Source organism: Ruditapes philippinarum, unplaced genomic scaffold (assembly GCF_026571515.1).
Source record: "Ruditapes philippinarum isolate M1 unplaced genomic scaffold, ASM2657151v2 ctg7245_1_1_1_1, whole genome shotgun sequence".
Taxonomy (NCBI): domain Eukaryota; kingdom Metazoa; phylum Mollusca; class Bivalvia; order Venerida; family Veneridae; genus Ruditapes; species Ruditapes philippinarum.
Window position 1 is genome coordinate 3,511 of NW_026860005.1, and position 27,989 is coordinate 31,499.

The window sequence follows — 27,989 nt, forward strand, 5'->3', positions numbered from 1 at the left end:
CAAAATGTGATAAAAGAGATAGTGAAATTCGTGCCGCTATTCAACTTCTTTTTGGTATTTAAACTTGTTTGGCTTAATAGTTTTGACAGCTGCTGCGCACGCAGCGTGGAAACAGATGTGAAAGGTTATACTTATTTTTCATTTCAGTGGGTTAAAGTATTTTATTGCATAAATGAGTTTGTTAACTGATATCTTTGATATGTCCTATATCCGAATTGTTTCAAGGTACACACAATAAACCATCATTTGACAGCCAGATCACTGACAAACCGTCAGTAAAATCGGATATAACAATATTTCCGGATAAACTCGTTTAGTCTATTTTTTTTACAGTCATTATTATTTTGTATCATACAGTATGTACAAAATAATTTTTTAAATAGAATTATTGAGAAAAATTTCGTTACTTTTTGTGAACTATTTAGGTGTAATTTTTATTAATTAGATTTTAATTTTGTTAAAAAAAAAGTAAAAAAAAAAGGAAGTGGTTAGCCGTACGGCTAGCCAAAAGTTCTAGCTGTACGTGAGTCATGTACGAGTAGCCAGGACTCACTGTATTGTCTAGTCGTACGGCACTTTTTAAAATTATATGGAAGTCGAACATGCAGGAAAAGAGTCAACTCGGCCCTATACCAACTCGGCACGGGTCAACTCAGCACGGGTCAACTCGGCCCACTTTACAAAAATATATAGGCCTATAACGTATTTACTTTGCTTTGCATGTTGTTAAGGTAAATGAATGATAAGAAATATCTTATTATTATTATATAATTATACATTGTACCTCTGCTGAAATAAAGTATATTTAGAAAAAAAAAATTATTTATTTGTCTTGCAAAAATATGAAACAAAAACGTGTTTACTTAATAGCATAAGCTTCTAATTAATTGCAGGTGGTCACTAATCAAATTTGAATGAATAAGTCAATCATAATTATCATTAATAATAATTAATCGGTATATATATTTAACATACACATTGATTGATAATGATAGCCCGTGACAATAGGAGTCCTTTGATGTCCTTTACCCATTTTTAAAAGTGGGCCGAGTTGACCCGTGCCGAGTTGGAATAGGGCCGAGCTGACTCGGGGGCCGAGTATGTTTTAGGGCCGGGCTGACCCGGATTCGAACATGCATATATATGTTATTTTGTGCCTCATGATTATGATATGTTGTTTTATTTGTATGAAAGGTGAATTTTTGTTAATTAAGCACTTGGATCGAATAAATAATGATCCAAGTGGAATAAATAAAAAGAACATTGAAAAAACAAAAAAAAATAAACAAAAAACAATGGTGAAAAGCAAAAATAATTGTATCATTTTCAAATACAGTAGATAAATATCGAACATAAAAGCACTATCAATTAATAAGCCTTAATTAAAGCCTAACCAGGGACTGACAATACGATTTTAAAATGCATTTCACGGAACATGCAACCTTTCCTTAATGATGGACAAACTTCTATACCGTCGGTAATTGACGCAATATTATTATCAGAGCCCAACAACAATAATTTTTCATTTAAAAGTTGTCGAAAATTAAACTTAATTAACCCATTACTTCATGAGCATTTTGTGAAAAATGGCTGTTTTCATTGAAAAGTCTCCCGTTACAAGTTCAAATTGCTATAATACTATAAAAACTGCTTCAACACTAATCAAACTTGGGATTCCCCACTCCTCTATTTTATCCAGTCCAAAATTTCCCATAAACTCTTAAAGTCATAAAGATAGAGTATTATAAAGATAGATCAAGTATGTTTGGTCCAATGCTATTTGATGGAAATGGGTATGTAGGTACATAGTTATTTAATGATAGTGATTCTGCCAATTGTTATGCAAGATAAGTGATATTACAAATCCCTGAAAAGAAAAGACTAGTTTGGTATCTGTTGTGTTGTTTTGAAAGGTCACAAAATCCTTATGTATATCAATATGTAATGCTATTGGAATCAAAAGTATTATAAAATGTATAAGAATCTTACACCAGTTGGCTGCTGATACAGATGGGTATATCAACTCGTTGACAACCATTGTGGTATAGATGCATGTAACTGTTTAAGGCACTAACAACATTCTGTAGCATTTAATAGAGGATATTGAATGAATGTAAGTTCAATACTGAATTTATTGCAGGAGTTAAATAAAATTATATTATGCGAGCCTCTGGCGAGCATATAATTATTTTATTCAACGAGTGCAATAAATTCAGTAATGATCTTAAATGAATTTAATATTCTATTTATCACATACCCAAAATAAAGACCGTTTAAAGTGAAATAAGAGTCATTTTTCATTGACGCACCTATAGTATAAAGCTAACATTTAGCGCGTCTTTACACTATGTTTGTATAACGCTAATGATGTCACGTCAAAACATATGCATGGCGGTGCAATACCAATGTTACGGAGTTGCAAAATAAGCACAGGTGTGTGATAAACTGTTATATGAACTAAGCCTAATTCATTTCTATATATTAGACCACTGTTAGATTTTTTGTTTTGTTTCTTTTTCTGTTTTTTTTGGCATATTATACAAAGTAATAGAATAGCTCTTGAATTGAGCATAATTTGCCAAATGGAAGCTTATGATTTAAAACTTTTTCATCTAAAATGGAGGTGGGATGGCATTTTTCAAATTCTGCAAATTATTTAACTTACTAGCAAGTCTTCAAATGAAAGATGGCAGTGCCAAGCACTTGAAAGTCCTATATGATATATGCAAGGGAAGGTTATCAAGTGCCTTGAAATAATATCTCTTTTATATCTAAATTTTAGAGAAAATTATGATAAGATTTTCAAAAATATCTATTATATCTTTATATTTGTCTTTTCTAGGTACAGAAAATGCCTGAAATACCTGGGTGAAGTAAAAACCTGGCAGGATGCCAAAAGTTTTGTTTCCATGTGACTTGGATCACTGGTGGCGTGTAAAAGACAAGCTACATCAACTAAAGAAAGACTGCCAACTAAGGGTTTGTTCTATAGATGTTCAGTAAATAAACACATTATTTTTGTTGTTAATTGTTGTCAATTACCAAAACAAGAATTAAAAGTGCAGTACAGTGTAACTTCCGAATTCCGGAACTTCTAAAATCCGGAAACTTCTGAAATCCGAACATTTTTCAGAGTCCCGAAATTTCTCCTTCTGTTTTCCATGTAATGAAAACTTCTGAATTACGGAACTTCTGAACGATTTTCTGGTAAAATTTAGGTTTTATCAATTCAAATTTACTTCCAAAATCCGGAAATTGAAAACGGGGTGAAAGAATATTATACTTGTAAAACTTTAACAATGTCATCTTGACACCTTTTGGAATCACAACCTGTCAAGCATGTCAAATGCTTAATTAAAGTGTGAAAGTGGAGTTAGTGAAAGTGGTATAATGTAATGGATATTAAAAAAATATTACAGGTTATAGCAGGCAGGTACTACATGAAATGTACTAAAGGATAAATTGTGATAAAAATGATCATTATGCTATTGTATCAGCCAATTTTGTGATAGGTGACAATGAAATTTAAATTAGTTAGACACTTTTACATTCCTAATATTTTGCCATTTTATGATTTTAATCATCCTCATATTTTTTTCAACATGTCTTACTAAAACAATTGATGTGTAATGTTTCTAGTTGTTCAGATAATTCCGAACTTCTGAATTCCGGAAACTTCCAAATACCGAACAATTTGGCTAGTCCCACAGGTGTTCGGTATCAGAAGTTACACTGTATTTTAAACTTCTTGTCCCACACTGCTGTTCTTCATTAGAGAATGGTAAAGCCTGTCAGTCTTATTTGAAATGGGGGCTACAGCTGCTGTCCGAAATTTTACATAAAAGTTATTATAAAATCACAAAACACATTACAGTGATTTCAAATAGTATTAAAAATACAAAAGTGACATTAGTGAGTTAATAGATGAAAGTCAAAATAAGTTTCTATTTTGTCAAAATAAGTTTCTTTTTTGCCATAATTCTTTTAAATCTTAGGTTTTACTTCACATGAACAATATATAACTGATATGGCCCATGGAAATATCTGTAAGCATCCATTGGAAATTACCTGTAATGTTCAATTTATAAAAAGAGTAAGTTTTTTATATTTAAGACAAATTTATATTTTATCCTAAAATTTTTCAAATATCTACTGTTAGTCAATCACCATTATGACAGTCAATCTTTTGAAAAAATATGTAGTCAATTTTGTTCACATTGATAAGGTAAAAAAATCAGAAAATGTCACTTTAATCAACTTTAAATATAATTAATGACTAATTCAGATATATTGTTACCAAAAATTTGGGTTTTATTCCATTTTCAGGAAGACTTTGATGTTAAAACAATTGCTCAGGATCATCAGATAGTGGTGGATGTAAATCAGGGTATTTTTGTAACAGAGCATGTAAACTGGGGAGAAACTGTGTACTATGGGCTTGTAAAATACTTCAGAAAACATGCAACTGCTGAAGAACAGAATCAATTTGTAAAAATAACGTTTCCATCCATTATTGACCTTGCACTTGATATTGAGGCCCTTCTTCCTACAGATGGAATTGACATAAGTGAACAGCAAAAAGGCGAGTATTTAGCAGGAAAAGGTGCATGGGGGAATTAAACTGCATGTTTGCTAAAGGGGAAGAAAAAAATGTGATATATAAATTGAAGTTTAGGGGAAAACTGTTTTAAAGAATTTTCTTGAGCAGAAGATACCTTTTATGCATCCATGCTATAGGAGGAATAAAACTGCATATGAGCCGCGTCATTCAGCTGCGCACTATGTTGGTTTTGTTGTGACGCGGCTCATATATATATAGGATCTTATTGATTAGCTACATGTCATAAAATGTGGTACTAAAATCATTTGTATCAAACATGATTTATTCACTATAAAAACATATGATATATCATACAAAATGTACATGTGTTCAAAGTTAAGATGAATGTGAATTCTAACTTTTTTTTCAGAATTCTCATTGAAACTTTTTTTACCATGCACATTCTAAAATGAATTTTCTATGATAATTGCTTTAAAGGTATAAATGTTTGATATATAGTGTCTCTGTCCTGGCTTGCTTATTTCATGGTTTTTTGTTGTTGTTTTTTGTTTGCAGGTGGAACATGTGAAATCAGTAGAAAATTATGTTGTTCTATTGTGGCATGTGGGTTTCTCTGCTTGTTCCCAGTTGGCTGGGGAACCAAACTGAACAAGATTAACTTTAACAAATTCTTTTCAAACTTACCTATGTAAGTATTATGCAGTGTAGATTAAGTTTTACCATGTTTAGTAAATTATATATCAGCTATCAGTGACAGCTTCTTAAACATATTAAATGGTGTTTGAAATGATTGTAAGAGATTGCGGATTGACCGCAAAACTTATTTAAGTCCTTCTTTATTTCATATATGTTACTGCAGTTTTGTCAATCCGCGACTGATACTGTGTTGTCTATCTTCCTGTAAGATGGATTATTAGACAGGTTTTATTGTTTTCATTGTCAGTTGTGTTTAAGATTGACCGTCATATTTTTTGTTCTGAAGATATAAAATGATCATTTATTAGACCAAGTTTATTAACCAGGTTTTCAATTTTGAAAATCCTGGTTATTAGATTGGGGTATGGCGGGCGGATGGGCGGCTGGGCGGATGGGCGGGCGTCAAACGAAATTGTGTCCGCTCTGTAACTCTTCAACCCTTTGAAGAATTTTGATGAAACTTCAGACAAATGTTTACCACATCAAGATGACGTGCAGAACGCATGTTCCGCATGGCTGGCTCCAAGGTCAAGGTCACAGTGACATTAACATTGAAAATCCTGTCCGCTCTGTAACTCTTCAACCCTTTGAAGAATTTTGATGAAACTTCAGACAAATGTTTACCACATCAAGATGACGTGCAGAACGCATTGTTCCGCATGGCTGGCTCCAAGGTCAAGGTCACAGTGACATTAACATTGAAAATCCTGTTTACATGATTTTAACTGTCAAACGAAATTGTGTCCGCTCTGTAACTCTTCAACCCTTTGAAGAATTTTGATGAAACTTCAGACAAATGTTTACCACATCAAGATGACGTGCAGAACGCATGTTCCGCATGGCTGGCTCCAAGGTCAAGGTCACAGTGACATTAACATTGAAAATCCTGTCCGCTCTGTAACTCTTCAACCCTTTGAAGAATTTTGATGAAACTTCAGACAAATGTTTACCACATCAAGATGACGTGCAGAACGCATGTTCTGCATGGCTGGCTCCAAGGTCAAGGTCACAGTGACATTAACATTGAAAATCCTGTCCGCTCTGTAACTCTTCAACCCTTTGAAGAATTTTGATGAAACTTCAGACAAATGTTTACCACATCAAGATGACGTGCAGAACGCATGTTCCGCATGGCTGGCTCCAAGGTCAAGGTCACAGTGACATTAACATTGAAAATCCTGTTTACATGATTTTAACTGTCAAACGAAATTGTGTCCGCTCTGTAACTCTTCAACCCTTTGAAGAATTTTGATGAAACTTCAGACAAATGTTTACCACATCAAGATGACGTGCAGAACGCATGTTCCGCATGGCTGGCTCCAAGGTCAAGGTCACAGTGACATTAACATTGAAAATCCTGTCCGCTCTGTAACTCTTCAACCCTTTGAAGAATTTTGATGAAACTTCAGACAAATGGTTTACCACATCAAGATGACGTGCAGAACGCATGTTCCGCATGGCTGGCTTCCAAGGTCAAGGTCACAGTGACATTAACATTGAAAATCCTGTCCGCTCTGTAACTCTTCAACCCTTTTGAAGAATTTTGATGAAACTTCAGACAAATGTTTACCACATCAAGATGACGTGCAGAACGCATGTTCCGCATGGCTGGCTCCAAGGTCAAGGTCACAGTGACATTAACATTGAAAATCCTGTTTACATGATTTTAACTTGATTTGGCAGTCAAAGGTCATATCATCTTTGGAGGTAATTTAAAAAAGATATTATATATTATTTCATGTCTACTTTGTAAACTTGTTTTTTATTATACAGAATTATCAATATAATTATAGTGAACAAATTCTTCTGTGCTGAACTCGTCCTACATTTCTCAACGGATTTTGTTCAAAACTTTCACAGAAGCTTTGTCATCAAGCACCCTGGCACATATTGTCGGGGTTTTTGTGATTGGATAGTTTTTTGACCTAATTATGGCCCTTTGTTTTTTTCCTTATACATAATATTATAGTGAACACTTCTTCAGTGGCAATTCCTCCTACATTATTCATGTTTTACATTGCACATAGTTACATTGTTTGTTGCTTGTATTTGTATTTCAAATACAACATATTTATCTACAATGGTGATAATTGAAAACCTGGTTTCATGGCATTGCCATGTTTCTTGTTGTAATTGAAGTAGGGAAAATCTTTCTTATATGTAATTTATTGAAGTGGAGAAACCCTTTCTAATAAGGGAGTAATTGAATAGAGGGATACCCCTTGTAATAAGGGAGTTATTGAAGTGGGGGATACACCTTGTAATAATTGAGTTATTGAAGTGGGGATACCCCTTGTTAGCTCACCTGTCACAAAGTGACAGGGTGAGCTTTTGTGATCGCTTTTCGTCCGGCGTCCGTCCGTCCGTCCGTAAACTTTTGCTTTAAATGACATCTCCTCATAAACCACTGAGCCAATTTCATCCAAACTTCACAGGAATGTTCCTTTGGTGGTCACCTTTAAAAATTGTTCAAAGAATTTAATTCCATGCAGAACTCTGGTTGCCATGGCAACCAAAAGAAAAAACTTTAAATATCTTCTTTTAAAGAACCGTAAGAGCTAGAGCTTAGATATTTGGCATGAAACATCTTCTAGTGAATGTCTACCAAGTTTGTTCAAATAAAAGCCCTGGGTCAAAATTGGCCCGGGGGGGGGGGGGGGTCATTGATTTTTCCCAATATGCATATAGTAAAAACTTAAAAAAAATCTTCTTTTTAAAGAACCCAAAGAGCTAGAGCTAAGATATTAAGCATGAAACATCTTCTAGTGAGTGTCTACCAAGTTTGTTCAAATTAAAGCCCTGGGGTCAAAATTGGCCCGCCCCGAGGGTCATTGATTTTCCCTATATGCATATGGTAAAAACTTAAAAAAATCTTCTTTTAAAGAACCATAAGAGCTAGAGCTTTAGATATTTGGCATGAAACATCTTCTAGTGAATGTCTACCAAGTTTGTTCAAATAAAAGCCCTGGGGTCAAAATTGACCCTGCCCCAGGGGGTCATAGATTTTCCCCATATGCATATAGTAAAAACTTAAAAAATCTTCTTTTAAAGAACCCAAAGAGCTAGAGCTAAGATATTTAGCATGAAACATCTTCTAATGAGTGTTTACCAAGTTTGTTCAAATAAAAGCTCTGGGGTCAAAATTGGCCCCGCCCCAGGGGGGGAATTGATTTTCCCTATATGCATATAGTAAAAACTTAAAAAATCTTCTTTTAAAGAACTCAAAGAGCTAGAGCTTAGATATTTAGCATGAAACATGTTCTAATGGGTGTCTACCAAGTATGTTCAAATAAAAGCCCTGGGGTCAAAACTGGCCCCGCCTGGGGGGGGGTCATTGATTTTCCTCATATGTGTATAGCAAAAAACTTAAAAATCTTCTTTGAAAAAACCCAAATAGCTAGAGTTTTAGATATTAAGCATGAAAACATCTTTTAGTAAATATCTACAAAGTTTGTTTCAAATAAACACCCGGGGGTCAAAACTGGCCCTGCCCCAGGGGTGACATTGTTTTTAACTATATGTGTATAGTAAAAACTTTAAAAATCTTCTTTTAAAAAAGCCAATGAGCTAGAACTTAGATGTTTAGCATGAAACATCTTCTTATGGGTGTCTACCAAGTCTGTTCAAATAAACAAATAAAAGCCCTTGGGTAAAAATTGGCCCGGGGGTGGGGGGCCTATATACAGGTGAGCAACCTCAGGGCCATCATGGCCCTCTTGTAATAAGGGAGTTATTGAAGTGGGGGATACCTCTTGTAAATAAGGGAGTTATTGAAGTGGGGAATACCCCTTGTAATAAGGGAGTTATTGAAGTGGGGGATACCCCTTGTAGAAAGGGAGTTATTGAAGTGGGGATACCCCTTGTAATAAGGGAGTGATTGAAGTGGGGATACCCAGGCTTGTAATAAGGAAGTTATTGAAGTGGGGGATTCCCCTTGTACTGAAGTGGGGGATACCCCTTGTAATAAGGGAATAATTGAAGTTGGAATACCCAGGCTTGTAATAAGGAAGTTAAGGGTGTTATTGAATTGGGGGATACCTCTTGTAATAAGGGAGTAATTAAAGTGTGGTATACCCCTTGTAATAGGGGAGTAATTGAAATGGGGGAAACCATTTTTAACAGAGGAGTTATTGAAATGGTTAAGCCCTTTCTTATAGAAGAGTTATTGAAGTCAGTGGGGATATCAGTTTTAATAAGGGGTAATTGAAGTGGGTAAAACATGTCTAAAATGTGAGTATTTGAAGTGGTGAAACCTGCTAATAACTTAAGGGAGTAATTGAAGTGTGAAAATGGCCCCAATAAGGGAAAAAATGAAATTGGGAAACCCTTTTTAATAAGGGAGTATTTGATGTATTTTATTGTTTGATTTGGGATTTATGTCACACGGACATGTATAGGTCATATGGTGACGCTGCAGCTTTACTGGTAGAGGAAGACCTCAGGTGCCCTTCCGTGCATTATTTCAGGCATGGACGGCACCTGAGTAGAACCACCAATGTTCCGTAAGCTAGCTAGATAGCTTCCTCACATGTAAGAATCCAAAGTCCCTGTGGGGATTCGAACCCACCGTGGTGAGGGACAAGTGGGTATTCAGAGATGATAGAAGTAGTTAACCAACTGTCTTAGTTAAATTTTGTAAGAGGAGTTAATATGAAATAATAAAAAAAGAAAAGAAACTTTTATCTTTTTGCAAGAACAGAGTTAATTGAGTATAAGTCACATTAATTGTACAGTGTGTAAGTGAAATGTTGTTGTAGGTTTTTTTTAGTTTGTTTGAAGATAGACAAGGGAATAAAATTGGTGTCTCATGTCTTAAATTATGAATCATGATTTTATCCTTGTTATAAATCATGTTATCATGTTTCGAGGCTGATGAAAGTTTTTTTATATTAAATTTGATAGACTTATAGCTATAACTTTCCTAGTTTGTAGAAATTTAAAGAAAAATAAGTTTCTACATTTGGGATTCTTCTGCTCACTTTTGTTATTACATAAATTTCAGACCATCCCAGAATGCCAAGTTGCGATGTATTCTTCATTTCTTTGAGAGAGTGACGGCAGAGAGAAACACGCTGAATGGGGCACTGCTGTTTACCAGACAGGTAGGGAGTCTGATTTCATCATTTTATGAAGAACTCCCTTTGAAAAAAAAAAAGATAAAATACTATGCATTTCTTCTAAGGGAAAGGCAGAGTGTTTTCAAATGTACAAGTCACTTGTATTTCTGAAAAGTTAATACAATACTAGGTATACATGTTTCTTAATTAATAAACTATGGGTACTAGTTGTGAAGTTTGTTTTATAATTGGATGGAAAAAACACACTTTTACTTTTAGTGTTTCTTTTACTAAATAGGGAACAAATGTCATGTAGGAATGATGATCTGCACAATTGATGAGAAATGTTAGAAAAAAAACCTGATCACATTAAATATAACACATTTTATAGCACAATTTAATTTTTATTTTGAAGGAAATTGTCCATTTCTGATATGATTAAATACAAACAAATGTTTTTGAGAGAAAATTCTCAGAAGTTACAATTTTGTATCATCTATAATATATTTCATGATGTATATAGCATCATTTCTTGTATCAAGTATATTATTTAGCTAATGACATTTTGTCAGGGCTGACATAGTTAAGTAGTTTTGGTCAGTGACTCCTCTGCTTTGGGGAAGCTATCTGGCTAGCATACGGAATGTCGGTGGTTCTACTCAGGTACCTGTTTGTGCCAGAAATAATGTACAGACTGGCATCTTAGGTCTTCTCTTCCAGTAAAGCTGGAAATTGGCTGTATGATTTATACTGTGTTGGTGTGACGTTAAACTAAAAAAAAAGCTTACAGAAGGTTGGTATTTCTACCCAGATGCTGGCTTCTACCTAAAATAATGCAAAGAGACACCTTAACGTTTTCTTTTACCATTAAAGCTGAAAAGTCACCATATGATCTTAACAGTGTAAGTGTAACTTAAATCTCAACCATAAAAAAAGACATTATGTGAACAACAATATGATACCTAACTTAAAAAACTTAATCTTAAGGATATAACTTGTTAGCAATAAAGGTCAATTATCTGTAATATTATAGTTTAATCAATATATCAGGTGATCAAGAGGGAAGAGTTACCTACCTTGGATACATGGTTGAACTGTACATCAGATCTGTGTCATGTGGACGTACGACAACATGGTCTCATTGAAGATGCTGGCTGTAATACAGTAGAGGTACGTTCTTTTCAGTTATAAAATAAAAGTTTATTGCATTTTCCCCAGATTTCATAAGTCATAAATGTGTTGAAATCTATCTTCTTTAATTGATTAAGTTTAATATGTGTTTGTAACAGTCTTTTATCCCTTTACAAGTTTTCCTGGATTAAAAAACGAGTACAAACCTAGATATTTAACCAAGTGAGCGGCTGCGCTTCACATGAATCTTCTTTTTGATCTTTGAATATTTGTTGTGCCAAGTTGACCTGGTTGACCTGTACTTGTGTTGGTGTCTTTTATAATATCAAATAGTCATGGTATTGTAGATCAAAGTATTTTAGAAATCATTTGTTTGGTAAATCATTTGTATTAATATATATTAAAATAATCATTTGTATTGATTTATATTAAATAAATCATTTGTATTGATTTATATTAAAGTAATCATTTCTATTGATTAATATTAAAGTTATTGAATTTAATATATTGGCTCATATATTAATATTATTATATTATTAGCTATGGAATCATTGAATCATTGTATGATATAAACATAATGTTTTATGCTACATGTTATATTTGGGAAATATTGAAAGTAATGAATATTTATTGGCTTGTTTCAGGTTGACTTTGCAAATCGGTATATTGGGGGTGGAGCTTTGAGTCGAGGGCGTGTGCAAGAAGAGATACGGTTCACTGTATGTCCAGAGCTAATTGTGTCCATGCTTTTTATGGAAGTAATGGAAGAGAACGAGGCTATTATTATACAAGGTTTTGAGCAATTTTCAGCTGTAGAAGGTTATGCTGCCTCTCTGAAATATGTCGGAGACCATAAAGATAAGGCTGAGGTAATTTATAATGTCTTTCAGAGGTTAAAACTTTACATTAAATATTGATATAAAAATTTTAGTTTATTGGCTGACAAAGTTGCTGTCCAAAATATTAACCTTTGTCCAGTTGTAGACATGCAACTGTCTGATGTAATGGGTTTTGACATTAATAAGATTAAGTAGACAAGTATAAAGTTAATACTTGTGGTACAGGCAAATGACCGCCTCACATGAGTGTATAGAAAATTCTTACTGTTTCTCGTTGAAAAAAACTTAGTTGATGTATCAGAGAATACGGAAGATATGTGGTCCTACAGGAGATTATGTCTAAAATCATCAAACACAGTTATGATACTCTTTTATGACATCAAACTGAGATCTGTACATTTACAAGACATTGGTCAATAATAGAAAGTTTAAAGTTGTTCTATACTTGAATCACTTTGTCCTGTCAATCTATATGTCTACTAATTTATGTCCCTTTGAAGGTGTATCTTTTCATCTTTTAAGTCCCCCCAAAAGTTTTTTTCTCATACTGTGAATTCACTTATATTCGTGGGCATGAATTTCGTGTTTTTATCAAAACGGGCATGTTCGTGGGTTCTTAAATTCGTGGATTTTCGTTTTCTTGTTTAAAAAAAAAATTCAGTAACCTAATGCAAAGTAATCTTAAACTTAATTGTTGAACATTTTTACTTACAACATGTACATATCTTTACTTGTCACACAGCGGTTGTCAATAAATTTAATCCTTGCCTCTGGGCATAACTCTAATATAGCACAGTTACTGCCGATAATTGACTGCAATTAACACATTTATGTGACATGATATGCACCTCCATTGGACACACTGTCCCTGTAATTCGCCGATGTAAACATCATATAATTTATACGACACCTGGCACGTTTGAACCAGCGAGTGTTAAAGTTTACACCCTGAATTGGTCTTAACATATTTGACAGTAACTACACGCAACGTCACAGCGACTGTGTAAATTTACATGCATATGAATTATTCTCGGTAAATAACACAAGTATATGTAAAGTTGGTGGCGTCTTTGATGTTTACAGAATAGCATTCGCACAAATACCGATTAAAATTCATATAAACTGGATCATTTAAAAACGACAAAGGAAAGTACAATAAATCTGTTTTAGCGATCGTATTTTTTTATAGTTTTGTGTACTTACGACATTAATATCAAAGTCTTTTTTTTTTAAATTAATAAGAGCAAACTGACAATTTTTATCAGCGCTAATTATTGCACTGCCTGGGTTCCCATATTTACTCGATTATGTCAAGTGTTCTTGTTAACACAATCAAGTCTTAGTAGACTACAACGATCGAGTATGTATATGCGACATTTGTGACAGTAAATTTAGGACATATAATCGAGTTTTCTTTCAAGTTTCTTAAATATTGCAAACGGATTTAATATGTCACTAACCTGGTTATCTGTCTGTACTTACATCCACATCACGAAATATAGGCCGGAAAAGAGCTGACGCATGTTTGTAATATATAGAACAGAGACAGGGTAAGAAGTATTTGTTAGGATAAAAGTTCGTCGGATCTTAAATTCGTAGATTGACCTAACTACGAAAATTCGTGCCCCACGAATAATAATGATTTTACAGTATCCACTTTAACAGGATGATGTGCAGAACCCATGCTGATGTTCTGCCAACTAAAGGTCAAGATCATCCTTGGAAATCAAATGTTACACAATTTTAAGTTTCAGTTTTATAAACCCTATACCTCTTGAAAGACGTTCTTTAAACTTTGCTTCAATGTTCACCTTCAAATATAGTGATATAGAAACTTAAATAGAATATTGTGTGGTAGAGATAGTGGGTGTATTTGTCACTGCTGTATCAGCCCTTTAAGTTTGTAACACCCAAGGTAAGCCAAAATCAACTTTTCTGTTTCAGTGCCATAAATTGTATTGAAGCACTGTAAAACCAAACAAAACCAAACTAAATAAACAATCTAGTTTATATACTGTATGTTGTTTTCAGGTTGATGAGAAGGGTAATTTAAAGAACATGTTGACAGCTATAGATGCGGTCTCATACAAACATAGCAATAAAAATCAATACCAAGATGATAATGTCCTCAGAGATCTTAATAAGGCTTTTACAGGTATCATATGATATTCTCATAATATTGTGCCAAATTAATTTGTTCCTCCAAATAATCATCGCAAATCTTAATCAAACAGGTACTTTGGAGTCTTTCATGTGAGGAAGCTATTCAGCTAGCTTACTGAACATCAGTGGTTTACTCAGGGGCATGCACAGAAGGGCACCTGAGGTCTTCCTCTACCATTAAAGCTGAAAAAATGCCAAATGACCTATACTGTGTCTGTGCAACATAAAACCCAATGGAACAAACTTTGTCAAACTTTGTAGATGAATAACACTGATTTGATGTCAAATCATAATATCAAATGTCACACCCTTATAAAGTTATGCAGATTTCCAGAAAATGAATTTATATTGCTGCAATTTTCTACAAAAAGTTGCATTTAAAAGTTATATTTTTAAAGCTGCATGCCTCCAGATGAGCAAAAATATATCATTCCTGAGAAAAATGTACAAAGATTTTAGGAAAGGTATAAAGATTCAAAATTCTTGTAAAAATTTACAAGTTATGTGCAATTAATGACGTTACGTAACATGGTGTAACACAGTTAGGGCAATTTTTTTCAAGTTTTGACCTCTTTAAAGTAATTTACATAGGTTGTAAGTGCCATTGATAATGTGTAAATTGCATTCTTTTAGTAACTTTACAATGTTATATTGTTAAATACATTTTCAAATTTTCATGAAAATTAGCATGAATCTTGAGGCGTGCTGCTTTAAACAGATCAGAGAAATTTAAACCATATTGTTACCTTAATGCATTAACATGTTAATTCCTTTTGAATTCAACAGGAGTTAGTCCATTGCTGCACTATAGTGACAATATCTACTTTACATTTTATAAAAATACTCGATATTTTCAGGATTTAACACACCATTTACACTGCCACCTGGTGTTTGTGCTAGAAGTTTAAGTGAAGAAAGTTACTTCACTGCCAGAGAAAGTGATGTAGATGAAACTGATAGTGTACAAGAACAAGGTTTGTTAACCTTTTAACCTGCTGGAACTAGAAGTGATTAGCCTTTGTCTAGAGCCAAGCCAGCCGGCACATCTGTGAAATATGGCCTGGGTCTATACTGTTGATGGCTCTGTTTTTGCAGAATTATGACCCTTTTTAGCTCGACTATTCGATAAGAATAAGTAGAGCTATTGCAGTCACCCGAGCGTCGGCGTCGGCGTAACCACTTATGTTAAAGTTTTTGTAATAGTTCAAATATTTTCAAAGTCCATTGACATATGGCTTTGAAACTTTGCACACTTGTTCACCATCATGACCCCAACCTGTAGACAGGAGGAGGTAACTCTATCAAGCATTTTGACAGAATTATGCCCCTTTTTCGACTTAGAATTTATGTTAAAGTTTTTGTAATAGTTCAAATATTTTCAAAGTCCATTGACATATGGCTTTGAAACTTTGCACACTTGTTCAACATCATGACCCCAACCTGTAAACAGGAGGAGGTAACTCTATCAAGCATTTTGACAGAATTATGCCCCTTTTTCGACTTGGAATTTATGTTAAAGTTTTTGTAATAGTTCAAATATTTTCAAAGTCCATTGACATATGGCTTTGAAACTTTGCACACTTGTTCAACATCATGACCCCAACCTGTAAACAGGAGGAGGTAACTCTATCAAGCATTTTGACAGAATTATGCCCCTTTTTCGACTTAGAATTTATGTTAAAGTTTTTGTAATAGTTCAAATATTTTCAAAGTCCATTGACATATGGCTTTGAAACTTTGCACACTTGTTCAACATCATGACCCCAACCTGTAAACAGGAGGAGGTAACTCTATCAAGCATTTTGACAGAATTATGCCCCTTTTTCAACTTAGAATTTACTGTTAAAGTTTTTGTAATAGTTCAAATATTTTCAAAGTCCATTGACATATGGCTTTGAAACTTTGCACACTTGTTCAACATCATGACCCCAACCTGTAAACAGGAGGAGGTAACTCTATCAAGCATTTTGACAGAATTATGCCCCTTTTTCGACTTAGAATTTATGTTAAAGTTTTTGTAATAGTTCAAATATTTTCAAAGTCCATTGACATATGGCTTTGAAACTTTGCACACTTGTTCAACATCATGACCCCAACCTGTAAACAGGAGGAGGTAACTCTATCAAGCATTTTGACAGAATTATGCCCCTTTTTCGACTTAGAATTTACGTTAAAGTTTTTGTAATTGTTCAAATATTTTCAAAGTCCATTGATATATGGCTTTTAAACTTTGCACACTTGTTCAACATCATGACCCCAACCTGTAAACAGGAGGAGGTAACTCTATCAAGCATTTTGACAGAATTATGCCCCTTTTTCGACTTAGAATTTATGTTAAAGTTTTTGTAATAGTTCAAATATTTTCAGAGTCCATTGACATATGGCTTTGAAACTTTGCACACTTGTTCACCATCATGACCCCAACCTGTAAACAGGAGGAGGTAACTGTATCAAGCATTTTTTTTACTATCAAGCACTAAGAATAGTCGAGCGTTGCTGTCCTACTGACAGCTCTTGTTTGAACTTGGAAAATTTTACATTATTCAGGCTCTTGTTTTATTATCAAGTACTGAGTGTAGTCAAGCACGCTGTCCTGCCGACAACTCTTGTTGAATTTTGGTATTGAAATCCCCTAAACTTACAATGGAATTTTCCAAATTTAAAGCAGGCCAAGTTTATTATATTTATCTGTTATATTGAACCTTCAAGGTAGTTAGTATTAACTATTTAGAACTGTTTTAATGTGGTCTTTTTTAGAGATGGTTGTCATAGAAAAGGAAGACAGACATTGTTTATTGTTGTTGAATTTCAGATTTGATGGGCAATCGACAGATTGATGTTTTTGTTGAAGAGCTTCTTCAAGGGGCAATGACTCATGCTCTGTTAGATGCTTCCAAAGTTATCTCCAGCAGAGAAGAGCGCCATGAACATGAACTGCCAACTAGTGGCGGAGAACATTATTTACACAGACAATCTAGTATGGATCATTTAGAGGTTAATTTTAGAGACTGGTATGCCAACTACCGACGTAGAAGCTCCAATTTGAGTGACTTAAGTTCGCGGCGTAGTAGTTATGATCTAGCTTCACGCAGAAGCAGTGCTTGTAGTGCAAGGGGATATAGTTCCGAGTACAGCTCCGAGTTTGAGGAATATTACGATAATTTTCAACAACAGGAACAAAAGTACAAATATCATACCATTAAAGAAGAAGTGGGCTCTACGACTGTCAGTGAATTCGCTTCAACTTTGGCTGCCAGTTTACTAAGGCAGGGTGCGGAGGAGGCTTCTGGTTTCATACCACATAATTTTCATGGAAGTCAACCAAGTTATGACATTCAGCGACCATTACCAGTTAGAGTTTCAACAGCAAGTTTATCCACTTTGGACTCAATTGAAAATGAAGAAGCCATTGTAAGGGAAGACTGTATAAGACAATATGTAGATGAAATGTTTGAAATAATTTGGCCATTTTCTGACAATGATATAGAGGTAGATGATGGTACCACACCTGGTGCCGAAATAAAACAGAGGATATTAGAATACAAAAGTGACTATTTTAACAACATTAAAATCAATGTGCTAAGGGATAGAATAAATGATGGCGAAGGTGAAAATGATAAAGTTGAAGATGAGCAAAATGAAATTGACGAGCGTCTGCTAGTAGCTGTTGCAGACCGAATGGTTACTATAGCTTTTCAAGAAGCTTTATTTGAATATCGCTATTTAATGAGTACTTTTGATAAGAACATGCTTCAGATTTCTGAGAGTAGCCAATCAGATCATTCCATTGATGCTAAGGACCAATCAGAATTAAGCTCATCAGAAAGTAACCAATCGAGGAGTAAGAAAAATTTGAATTCAAATTCAAATTTAGATCCAGCATATAGAGTAGCAGAAAAAGTGCTATCAGGACTTTTTAGTAAGAAAGAAACAGAATTACCTTCAAACATTAACCCTTCATTAGCTGAGCCCCAAAGCAATATTCCTAAACAAGAAATCTGTGATACTAAATTATTGGTTGTAGAGAGTATTTCTCCAAAGTCACATTCCACAAATTCAGACGATAGTGAACTCTCCGCGGCGAAAAGGCGGGAAATGTTCAGTAGGATAGCTGATAAAGAATTATCCAGTGGTCTAACCACACAACTAGAAAGTGATGAACATTCGTGCAATGATAATTTAACCTGTTCTTTAAACCTGTCATCAGATTCCTCACAAAGTGATTCAAGCTTAGGTAGACAACTCTTGTCATCCTCACCAGCACACTGTGATTATAAAGAAAGTTCTAGTCAGTCTAAGTCAAAGAGCCCCACTAATTGGGCTGAGTTCAGAAAGAAATCAAGTAGCAGTGAGTCAAAGTCATCAGATTCCAAATCGTCCGACAGTATTGCAATTAAGAACTCTTCTAAAACTGATCTAAAAGTGTCAAAATCACTTTCTCCTAAAAAATATCCCATTTCACACAATATATCAGAGAGACGTTCAGTACCAACTCTGTTTCCCCAGAAATCATTGGATAGCAGTGATAGAGGTAAAATAAATGATTTGAAATCCTCTACTCGCAAGGATTTACATAATTCTGAGGTACTCGGTCAAGATTCAGGCCCTGGTCTATCGAGAAGTGGGTTAAAGAGTCAGACGGGCACAAAAACAAATAAATTACATCACTTAACGCCACAGCATGCTCGACTTGTGATGAAACCTGGTCAATACTTTTCTACCGGCAATAAAAAGAATTACGATCAGTTTGCAAACAGTCTTTCACGTGATCTGTTGACAAATGCTTTCCTTCAAGTACAAGAGCACAATGAACCAGTAGCATATCCACGTCGAAGTAGCGAGCCAATGCAGATATCCAATGGTGCAGCGCTTCAGAGATATGAGCATTCTTTCCACACGATAAATGGAAAACGAAGCAAGAAAAGCAAGACTGATGAAGATATCTCACAGTTTGAAGCTGACTGGATGCAGCAGTATCCTTCAACTTCTTCTAGTGGCTTCAGAGATCCAGTTTTATCTAGGTCAGTGTTTTATTTATGCTTCATTTAGGGCTTTCGTTGTCAGTGTTTTAATTATGCCTTAGTTTGGAATATTTTAGGTCATGTTCAGTCAGGACTTTATTTGTAAGTGTTTTATTTGTGCTTAAGCCTTTACATAGGGCCAAGTTGTCAGTGTTTTAGCTATGCTTCACTTAGGTATCCAGTTTTCATGTTTTAGCTACACTTCAATTAGGGCTTAAGTTGTCCTTGTTTTAGTAACACTTCAATTAGGGCTTTAGTTGTCCTTGTTTTAGTTACACTTCAATTGGGTTACACTTCAATTAGGGCTTTAGTTGTCCTTGTATTATTTATGATTTAGTCAAAGGTATCAGTCTAATTGTTTTATATTATGTTTCAAATAATGTAAAAACACCTTATTTCATGACAACAAAATTTTGCAAATATTCTGATTTTTATGATTGTGTATTTTTTTATTATTTTGTAAATCTTCTGAACCGAAAGTGGCATCTATAGTCTGTTGCCCTCGTCTACATGTTTTCATATATGTTATTTATTCATTAGTTTGTTCTGAAAAAAGTTACTGAATTATAAATAACATCATTTCATAATAAACATTAAGTAAAGGGATTCTGTGGCTAAAATGTTTTTGTGGCTAAGTGAATAAGGAATAACACAGAAGTAAAATACCTTCAGAATGTCTTTTGGGAGCTATTTTTTAAGAAAATTTTGTCAAATGTTCTTGAATTTTGGCAGATGATTACCAAGATTTATCAAAATCCATCCAGAGGTTTCTGAGTTATAGCCCTTTGTTACATTAAAAGGGCATTTTTTAGGGAATATACTAGTACCCTATTGACTCATATTTTACAAGTAGTTAGTAGTTACATTGTAATGAAGCTCAACAGAATATGTATAATTGTAAGGTAATGATGTTTAGCAAATATTATCAACATCTGAAACTGTGCATATTATAGAAAACAATTTTTCTCTTTTATTGTTAAAATCTAAAAAATGCATTTCTTAGTGATAATACTGGTTATTATAAATTGAGAAAATAGTTTACATATTGTCAATCATCTTAGTGCAGTAACAGGTTAACTCCTATTAAATTATATAATGAGTTATCCCGTTACTGCACTAAGGTAACAATATGGATTTTTAAATGTTAAAAAGACTTGTGTAACTGGTGGATAAAAATTCTAAATTTGGAAAACTTTTGTAAAGCTCTTTTTCAAAACAAAAATTTGTTTGTTTTTAAAATGTTAAATTTCTAAAAATAAATACCACCAAAGTTCTTAATTTGGTCTAAATATGAATGGTGTGTATTGACATTTTATTATTTATTTCAGGTTTGCAGAAGAACTTATGAAAGCAAATGTATCTGTTCCGGCACTTCAACTCACAGTTGCCGGGGACAACGTCAGTATCAGTGGTTCAAGTCACTCTGTGTGCAGCACTATCAGCTCATTTAGAGACCCTTTACTTGCTTCATTTGAAGAAGAACTTTTAAATTCTGCCGATAAGAAATCTGCCAAAACGCAGACGTCGTGGTCAAGGACCCGGGGCTCTATGTGTTCGCCGCGTCTTGGTGGAAATAGTAACAGTTCAAGTAGCAGAGAGAGTAAGAAACAGCTTGGTATTAGCATTTCTATGGATAGTGAAACAAGTTGGATGTCAAATAGATCAAACAACGCAGTGCAATCACGATCTGTATCTGACTTTGCTGATACGCTGTCACGGAGAATTGTGTGCGAAGCTTTGACAGTTGTTTACAGGGCCTCATCAAGTTCCGGTGACTTTGATCTGGAGGATGTTCCATTATTTGTTGATTTGTACAGCAGTATGCTGGCTGTTAGTATTTTAAAGTCGGCTCTGCAGACGGCAGATATGCTTGGCCCTGATTGGTTGGACCAAAATAGAGTGGTCACATGGTCAGAGGAAACTAATTGTGTTCATTATAGTGAAGATGACAATTTGGATAGCTCTGACCAAAGTAGCAGTCCAGAAAGGTAAAGTGTTTTACTGCTTGGAAGAAAAATTGTTTTTTGTTTATCGCACTTTGTAGTCACATTTTGCAGTGGTAAAAAAACCTGGTTATTTGATCAGGAAAAACATAGGCAGAATGCAGGCAGATTAGGACCATTTTTTTATGTGTGTATTAAATGATGTACATTATGATTTTAAAGAAGGGTAATATATATTATATAAATGCTGCATGTGATAAATTGATTATACCTAAACATACTTACTATGCTTTGTATATAATTAAGTTAATGTTTAGTGATTGTATCTTGTTGTACTTGCCCAAATGTAGGCATCAGCACCGGCATAGCCGTCAGAGTTTTGGTTAACTTTGGTTACAAGTTGGTACCTCAAGAACTACTGAAAGGATGTTACACTTTTTGAGTACATAATTGAGGTCACTTTCCTTGGCCCATAACTCTGACATAGATGTTGACAGAATTAAGGCCCGTTTTGAACTTGTTTTACTAGCAATTTACTGAGAATAGTGAAGGATGCTGTCCTACTGACAGCTTTTGTTTTTCTCATTTTAGAGTTGGAAGTTGTACAGAGTCTGCTAGAAGTTCGGGTGATTATGAAGATGCGTTAGACATTCCATATCAACGTTTAGAGGAGTTTGCTGATGTTCTTGCTTCTAAAGTGCTCATCAATTCCGTGGCAATATCAAAACGAGAAAATATGTGTTCAATGAGGGTAGGTGTGTTATTACTTACATGAGAAACAAATTAACATCCTTGTTAAAATTGGTTATTTGAGGTACATTAATTTTCATAAGACCAAGCAACCAACACTATTTCATTTTTTTTATGCCCCTGAAGGGTGGAATTTTATAATTACACTGTCCCTCGGTCTCTGTCTTTATCACCAAAACCGATGGGAGCATTTCAGTGAAACTTTACAGGATTGTATATCACCAAACCTAGTTGTGCATACTTCTTTGATTTCATGCTTGACACAGTTATGGCCCCTTAATTGTCAATTTTCGAGTAAATTAAGCTTGTCCGGGCTATTCGAGTAAAATAAGCTTGTCCGCGCTACAACACCAAAACCGCTGGGGGTATTTCAGAGAAACTTCACAGGATCGTTTTTCACCATGTCTAGGTGTGCATACTCTCTTGGTATTCTGCATGATTTTTTTTGTTTAGTTATGGCCCCCTTCATGGTCTATTTTTGAGTAAAATAAGCTTGTCAATGATAAATCTCCAAAAGCGCTGGGTGAATTTCAGTGAAATTTTACAGGATTGTTTGTCACCAAGCCTTGTTTTGCGTACTCTCTTGATGTCTGCTTGAATTTCTTTTGGCACAGTTCTGGCCCCTTAATGGTCCATTTTTGAGTAAAATAAGCTTGTAAACACTACATCTCCAAAAGCGCTGGGTGGATTTCAGTGAAACTTCACAGGATTGTTTTTCATCATGTCTAGGTGTGCATACTCTCTTGGTATTCTTCATGATTTTTTTAGCTCAGTTATGGCACCTTAATTGTCTATTTTTGAGTAAAATAAGCTTGTTGATGCTACAAAACAGCTTGGGGGATGTCAATGAAACTTCACAGGATTGTTTGGCACTATGCTTAGTTGTGCATAGCATCTTGATTTTCCGCTTTATTTTTTTTGGACATAATGTCAAAGCTTCCTTTCGGGGGCATAAGTCACTTTTCAGTGACAGCTCTTGTTTTCAAGGCAAGTTACCTACAAGTATTATAATAAGCTACATGAAAGTAATTTGAAATTTTGAAAGATGTAGTTACTAAACAGTATGAAAGTATCACTGTTGGTCTTTTAATCGCGTGACCCGGGTTTGATTCCCGTATGATGCAGGTCACATTTGTTGTGATTTATCATGAAATCCTTTCTTCAATCATGAACACTGTACTTCTGCTCTGGCAAATACAGAAGTTATAGCTTTCTTTGCTAATGTTAGGGCATTTTGTACTGGTAAACAGTTTAACAGCCTGCCAAGGAAAGAACACTTACAAATTTACATTGAGTTACTTTTCTTAAGATCTAAAGATATCAAATGAATTGGAGGACTAAATACCTTTTCTGGCAGTATTGCAATGTTATTATCATGTAATGAGTTGAAATAAACCAAGGATTAAGTTTTGATCTAGTGTAAGAACTTTGTTGTAAAATATAAGTACATATTGAAAGTATACTGATGCAGTGGCTGAATTGTGCTCTGGTGAATTAAAAGTGGCTTACTGCTATGATCTGTACGGTAAACCGTTAAAACCAATACTACCTAGATTAAAAAAGTTGAACTAAAATGCCGGCATTAAGTGACATGTTCCCAGAGAAATACTCCCTGATCAAATATTATATTTCACTTATATGTTATCCATTTGTTTTAATGTGTTTTATATCACAAGTTAAAGCATAATTTAATGTGTAATTGTTTACAGAGACAATATGGTAGACCAGTTGCTACAGGTAACTGGGGTTGTGGAGCATTTGGTGGAGATCCTCACTTAAAGTCCCTACTACAGTGGATGGCAGCAAGTTACGCTGGATGTCCCTGTTTGTTGTATTACACATTCAGAAATCCACAAATGGACAAGGTATTTCACTTTTTGTGTGATTCAGATACAAATATTTACAGGGCTTCCATTGGTGGAAGTTTGGAAGTCAATTTAGTGACTTCTAAAATATAATGCTTTTCCTTCTTTACCTGTATAATATAACTTCCAATGTCAGACATTTTGCAGTCTCTGGCTTCCAAGTTTTGGAATTTAATGGAAGCCCCGCAAATTATTAGCTTGACTATTTGACATATTATTAAAGAATTATCAAAATCATTTGTCTGTATGATCTATGCATATAAGTCATGCTAATGCTACTGGGCATAAGTTATCAGTAAGCAAGGAATTAATTAAGGTCACTTGCTCATATTCTAAGGTATCACATAGAACAACGGATACTGATGTATTTTTATGGTATTCTATATGTCAATGAATACTGAACAAACAAGAGCACAGAATGCGGTGTTAAAGCTCATCTGTTGAAAATTCTTAGTTAAAAATGGGCATAATTGCATAAATTTTGCTTTCAAAATTATGCATTTTGTCTTACAGCTGAACTTTGTTATGATCAGCATGTATTCCAAGTTTCATGTTGATATCTTTGAAAATGTAAGTGGGCTACATTAAAGTTTATGCATGTCAATTGCAACAACGAAGATTTTGCTGCACATTTCTTAATAGCTCGACTTTGTCTTAGAAACTGACAAGTTAAAAAAGATCTCTTACAAATCACCTTCACACGCATCATGAGATGAACAACTATATATAAAGTTGCATACTTCATATTAAATGGAAGCAAGATTTATGCACCCCGTCTTGTACGGACATGTATTTTATATCTCTAGTGTTTCTGGGTTCTAAATACTACAAAAATACTTTACTTTTGGAAATCAATTACATCATTTGACAGTATTGTTATAGGCCCATTATGCCTTAGAATTGCTATCATTTTTATTTCTCAAAATCTTTGGTATCTTGTTACAGTTTTCAAAAAATTACTCATATTGCCATACAGATGAACTATCTTTTGCTTCTTAAGGTCTTTGCAAGTAGTATAAGTATAGTGAATGAGAATTTTGTATGGAAGTCAAAATACTACATAGTTTACATTTTGCTACCTTTATGACACATTACTGCATGTTTAGGGCTACTTTCTTCAGTTGTTTAACATCTTATTTGCTATGAATCCATTATTGAAACATTATTAAACATGTTTGATATTTCTAACAAATTAAAAAAATATGTATATCTGAGGCATAATGGGCCTGTAAAGTTTATGTATTATATATTCACAGTTACAGGATGTAGTGGATACTGTGATTGACAGAGGATGGGACGTCTCGAAACTAATGCAGGTCGTTCGCCGTTATTGTATAATAGCTGAGAAGGAAATGACTGAACAAGGATACATTTCACGAGAATTATTTGATATTATCTTACAGGGTGAAATATTTCCTGGTGTCTGACTGAAACAGGGGGAATAAAAATGATAGCAATTTTATTGATTTTTTAAAATAACTCCAAAGAATGTCAGTCTATGTTGTTATGCTGTCTCATGACAGTTATATATTTGTTGACACTTGTTAATTGAAATTAAGTTTAAAAAACTGAAAGGGACTTCACTGAGGTTTTCAGGACATGATGGGACTGGACATATTTGTTCATGATTTGTGTATGATTTGTTCAAGATTTGTGTATGATTTGATGTAAATTTGGATCAATAACTTGTATGCAAATTTCCAGATAATTCTGTCATGCTGTTTTTCCAGAATAATCAAATTTGTTGTGCCAAAATGACCCAAATGCAACACTTTTCTCTCAAATTGGGCTAGAATTGCATAGAAAAAAAATCTTTTGCAGATTTTTCTATCTTAAGTGCTTTACTTGATCTACATATAAGAAATTCAAATTTACATTTTTAAGCTTTTTGACCTCAGTGGAGCCCCTTTAAAAATTTGGTTGATATAAAAAGAGATTATTTGTTTGCTATGTAGTATTTTTATTTTTGCTATTTTGTACTGAAAACCTTAAAAGCGTTGGTAGTGAATGACAAAAAATGAGAAATTTAAGTCATGGTTATATTTCACTGATCAAATATTATATTTCACTTGTATGTTATACAGTACAGTCAAACATGTCTGTAAGAACTAGATTTCTGTATTGAAAAAAATGTAGTCTTATTTTTACTTCCAATATCTTGAAACGTGTATTTTAAGAATCCTTGGTGCCCAAATTGTTTAGGTTGCGTTCCTAACTTTGAATCAGTTGGTTCTGAGTTTGTCTATATTTAGTCTTCCTTCCATGATGTCATATTAACTAAGGTTTTACTGAACTTGATAAATTAGAAATAAAATATACATCACTTAATTATGGCTTATCAATTTTATAAGATATCTGAAGTTACATACTTACCATTCAACATGAAATAAATGTAAAATGTTTTCTTTTTATTGTTTTGAATATGCCAGTGAAAATATGTTTATATTTGATGACCGAAAGAACTTTGGCATTTAAAGTTATGAACCCGGCTATCCATCAATTAGTAATTTTGTTTCCACTTTGTGTATTTTAAACTGGAAACTGTTTGGCTGAAATATCAACCATAAATAGATGATGTAAATTGTACAGAGTCCTTGGATCAAGGTCATAATGTATTGATTTCAAATTTTTATGGCCATTATATTTTAAACCGATGGGAAGAATTAAAATTGTTTGACAGGAATGCTTTTTAAGATCATTTCAATAGGTTAAGGCTGACTCAGACTATGGGTATACTAAGTCATTTAAAAATCCTTATTACAGTTTTTATCAAAGGGAGAACACTCTGTAATGACTACCGTAGCTGAAAGATTATTTTTCATTCCTTAAACAAATTTGCGTATTGGCTAATATTGCCTGGCCCTTTAGTGCAATACGAGGGTTGAACGGGAAGTTCTGAGAATTGTCCTCCGACAGTTTTGTATATCATATGCTTTCCACAAGAAAATGGGGGAAAATGTCTTTTGATATTGGAATTGTTTTAATGGTCATTAATAATTACTAATTTCCCTGAAATTTTATTTATTTTTTATTATGTATAATTGCAAAAGTCACATTTTTGTAGTATTGTTTTGTTTAATAGCACAATCATGTTCTAATTTTTGCTCAGTATGTTTTTTTTTAAAATTAGTAAATAAGTACTGCATTATAAAATGTGATTTATTTACAATAGTGGAATAAGATTTGTTAAATCATTTTTCTTTATGAGTGTTTTTGTGTGTATTTTTGTTTGTTGAAGAAATATTGTTTCAGGTTTATATAAAAAAAAAATAGAGCTTTAACTCTTGGAATATGTAAAATACATTTGGAGGGGACATGTGAAGGAGGGTAGGGGTGTAAGGAGGAGGGTAAGGGTGTAGGGAGGAGGGTATGAGTGTAGTGAGGAGGGTAGGGGTGAATGAAGGAGGGTATGAAGGGAGGAGGGTAGGAAAGGGATACAGGAATGAAGGGAGGAGAAGAGGGATGGTTGGAAGAAGAGTATGGGGTGACGCAGGGAAGAGGGTAAAGAAGGGATACAGGAATGAGGGGTTAAGAGGAGGGGTGGTTGGAAGAAGAGTATGGGGGTGATGCAGGGAAGAGGGTAATGAAGGGATACAGGAATGAGGGGTTAAGAGGAGGGGTGGTTGGAAGAAGAGTATGGGGGTGATGCAGGGAAGAGGGTAATGAAGGGATACAGGAATGAGGGGTTGAGAGGAGGGGTGGTTGGAAGAAGAGTATGGGGTGATGCAGGGAAGAGGGTAATGAAGGGATACAGGAATGAGGGGAGGAGAGTAGGCTTGGTCAGAAGAAGAGTATGGTGGTTGACGCAGGGAAGAGGGCAGGTGTGAAGTAAATTATGGGCTGGAAAACAGAAAGTAGTGGAAATGAAGCAATTTGAGGGCAGGGAAGATCTAGGTTGAATGCAAGAATAGAGGCGTGGATTGTTAGGGTAGATGAGAATGCAAAAGGGTGAAACAGGGGAGG

At 34.4% G+C, this 27,989-nt stretch overlaps 1 protein-coding gene across 2 annotated transcripts; it reads left to right on the forward strand.

Annotated features, from left to right (window-relative positions):
- LOC132758593 (uncharacterized) lies at positions 1–27,980 on the forward strand. 2 transcript variants are annotated; one of them, XM_060750281.1, is made up of 14 exons: positions 1–124; positions 2,843–2,979; positions 4,327–4,582; positions 5,117–5,249; positions 10,260–10,359; positions 11,365–11,484; positions 12,090–12,314; positions 14,316–14,439; positions 15,305–15,421; positions 17,260–19,468; positions 20,797–21,456; positions 22,003–22,162; positions 23,871–24,026; positions 25,283–27,980. In XM_060750281.1, exons 2-14 carry the CDS (start codon positions 2,890–2,892, stop codon positions 25,451–25,453), a joined length of 4,521 nt encoding a protein of 1,506 aa, XP_060606264.1. In that variant the 5' UTR covers positions 1–124; positions 2,843–2,889; the 3' UTR covers positions 25,454–27,980. The 2 variants fall into 2 exon arrangements, with proteins under 2 accessions (XP_060606264.1, XP_060606265.1); XM_060750282.1 differs by having other exon boundaries at positions 119–225.
- Positions 27,981–27,989: the final 9 nt, after the last annotated feature.